This window comes from Nelumbo nucifera, chromosome 8, assembly GCF_055504915.1.
Source record: "Nelumbo nucifera cultivar China Antique chromosome 8, China Antique-T2T, whole genome shotgun sequence".
NCBI lineage: Eukaryota > Viridiplantae > Streptophyta > Magnoliopsida > Proteales > Nelumbonaceae > Nelumbo > Nelumbo nucifera.
This window is the reverse complement of record NC_142656.1, coordinates 14,002,372-14,005,227: the sequence shown is the minus strand read 5'-3', so window position 1 is coordinate 14,005,227 and position 2,856 is coordinate 14,002,372. Positions and strand designations below refer to the sequence as shown.

The window sequence follows — 2,856 nt, the reverse complement described above, 5'->3', positions numbered from 1 at the left end:
TAACAAATACAAAAGCTTAATTCAAATCCAAGCATACTGAACCAGATTTGGAATTCAGCGCTACTAATTTTTTCTCTCAGGATTGGTTTGGATGTATTAGGATGGTGTTTGGAAGCATGGGCATTTTTTAGGACCGATTTAAAAAAAAAAAATGTTCATACTTGTTAGACCCGTTTTTCACAAAAAACACATTGATGTATTTGGAAGTATTTCTGCCACATAGGCAGTGAGCAATATTATACTGTTTGGTAAGGTGATTTTCATCACCGTTTTTCTACCACATATTCGTCATATCAGTCAATTGTTGGGGGCAACAGTTCACTGAAATATGAAAACGCCAATTTAACATTTTATGCAACAATTGGATCCTAATTTACGAGGCATGCCTGTTTTTCAGCATTTTTTTAAAAAACGCTTAAACCAAACAATCATGTATGTGAGTATCTGTTAAATCGCCTACATGGATCTAACGTGGCACCGTTTTTCAGAAAAACGGCCACGCTTCCAAACATCCGCTAGGTTTGAAGAGCAAATTCGATTTGTGTGGTTTATTGTTTTTGGTTAATTGTTAATGATTTAAAGCAACATGACAAAGAGTTAAAACGTGTGCAACAAAAAATGGACGGTCGAAGTTGTTGATATCCTAGTCAGCAAATCCATCCAACGTGTCAAAAGATAGGCATCGGACACATTGCTTTGAGAGACCAAAACACGACACGCGTTAAAGACAAAGCTGGCTTTTGTCTATAAATTGAAGTCCGTTTTTTTCGAGCGTCAAGGGATTTCCTCTTTCAAAGTGTCTTCTCTTCTGTGTCTCAAAAACAAATTTCCATTTCAAATATCTCGTGTTTTAGACTTTCTTTTTGGGTCAACATTGATTGAGTTTAGTTTTATTGATTCTTGGTAGAGGTTGAGATTGATTTTGTATATCATTCGGTAATCTTGTTGAATTCGAAGATGTTGGATATGGATATGGTGGGAGGATCTCTTCATCTTACATCGTTGAATCATGTCTCGATGCTGTGTAGATCAGTCAAAAAATCTCTACATTTCTATCAGCACGTACTAGGGTTCATCCCAGTTAGGCGGCCTGAATCTCTCAACTTCGAGGGAGCATGGTAAATTTATTATTAACACAACTCCATGTAGGATGTTTGATCTAATTTTGTTGTTGTTTGGATTTTCTTTCTTATGCGTAGGCTATTCGCTTATGGAATTGGCATCCATCTTCTGCAAGCAGGGAACCCAGAAAGCTTGCCGACGAAAAGCGAGATTAATCCTAAAGACAATCATATTTCTTTCCAGGTAGTTCCTTCTCTACTTCTCTCCAACTACCTTAATTAATTCACAGACGAGAGAACTGACTTTTTTATTCTTTACAATTAATTTATAAAACTTACTTTAATTTACAGGTTTAGCCAATGATACAAGCAAGAAAAAAGTAAGAAAGCTTGGCTGCATCTTCTGTGAAATTAATAAATGAAATAAAAGTGTGGGTGACATCAATGAAGTAATTAATAATTTAAGGAAGCTGAAAACAAGATAAATTTTAAAATAAATTGAGATTGAAAAGCGTCCTACGTATGTTCTGCGATTCTTTTGGTCCCCTCAGCTAAATTAGTTCTAACCTAAACAACTGAATGCTTCACTTGGGTTTTAACTTTTAATTAATTAACCGCCTTATTTCAGTAGTATTATTATGGAATTCTAGGTATAAGGAAACGACGGAAAATATAATATTTGGATGTGCATTGTGCAGTGTGAGAACATGACAGTAGTGGAGAGGAAGTTGAAGGAGATGGGAATAGAGTACGTGCAGAATAGAGTAGAGGAGGGTGGGATATACGTGGACCAGTTGTTTTTTCATGACCCAGATGGCTTCATGATCGAGATTTGCAACTGTGAAAACCTGCCGGTGGTCTACCTCGATGGCGAACCCGCTGGAGCAGTTTGCTCGAGACGTAGTTTCAAGAAGCACCAGCAACCACCACCATCACCGCAAATGGTTAAATGTGTTACAGCAGTATCTGTTAAGGAGGACTACCTCTCTTGTGCAGGATTCTATCGAGAGGGATCGAATTGTTAGATCAAAAGTATATTCCTTTTGTGTAGTGTTGTAATTTTTTTTTTCACTTTTCTTGTAGACGTAGATGATTGTATAAATAAGAAATTTTCTAATTCCCATCAATATTCATTGAATTCTATTTTCAACTTGTATGCAAAAAAAAATGTAATTTGAACTATTACATTTCTTCTGTTCAATTTCCCCTTATCTTATATTAATTAATCATATTAAAAAATAATAATTGTGATAAAGTATAATTATTTTTATTTATGATAAAAATAAAATAAAATACTAATTTAAAATAAAATAAAATATTAATTAATCATATTAAAAAATAAAATACTAATTTAAAACCAACCCCAAAAAATGTAGTTGCTTTCCTATTTGATTTCCAATTAACAATTCAATCTTTTGAGTCAAAATGTGTTACCTTGATGTTACTTTTAAAAATAATAAAAATTAAAAAAAATGAAAACACACAAAAATATAAAAATGCCAAAAAATTATAAAAAACTATTTAAACATATCTTTAATATTATATATTCATCATTTAACAATTTTTATAAAATAGAAATATAAAAAAAATTTTGAAAGCATATTATTTATTATTTTCGTCGTGATGAAAAATAACCATATACATAGCATCTGCACAATTCCTAATAGTCCAAAGTTCATTAAAGTTTAGGCTACCTGAAAATTTGTTACGTCCCCTACAGCGCTAATACCAAATGTTAGACACTTTTCGTGAGGGATGCATGCCTTTGTCCTTAATTTGTTTGTAACCAAATGTT

At 32.9% G+C, this 2,856-nt stretch overlaps 1 protein-coding gene across 1 annotated transcript; it reads left to right on the top strand.

The window, feature by feature from the left end:
- Positions 1–787: 787 nt before the first annotated feature.
- GLYI4 (Lactoylglutathione lyase / glyoxalase I family protein) lies at positions 788–2,180 on the top strand. The gene is made up of 3 exons (XM_010251743.3): positions 788–1,118; positions 1,200–1,305; positions 1,760–2,180. Exons 1-3 carry the CDS (start codon positions 958–960, stop codon positions 2,084–2,086), a joined length of 594 nt encoding a protein of 197 aa, XP_010250045.1. The 5' UTR covers positions 788–957; the 3' UTR covers positions 2,087–2,180.
- The last annotated feature ends 676 nt before the right edge of the window (positions 2,181–2,856 follow it).

Excerpts from the sequence above, each read along its gene's own strand:
- GLYI4 (XM_010251743.3), top strand. The coding sequence starts at position 958 with ATGTTGGATATGGATATGGTGGGAGGATCTCTTCATCTTACATCGTTG. Across the intron at positions 1,119-1,199 it reads CTCAACTTCGAGGGAGCATG|GCTATTCGCTTATGGAATTG; the intron begins GTAAATTTATTA and ends TCTTATGCGTAG. Across the intron at positions 1,306-1,759 it reads ACAATCATATTTCTTTCCAG|TGTGAGAACATGACAGTAGT; the intron begins GTAGTTCCTTCT and ends TGCATTGTGCAG.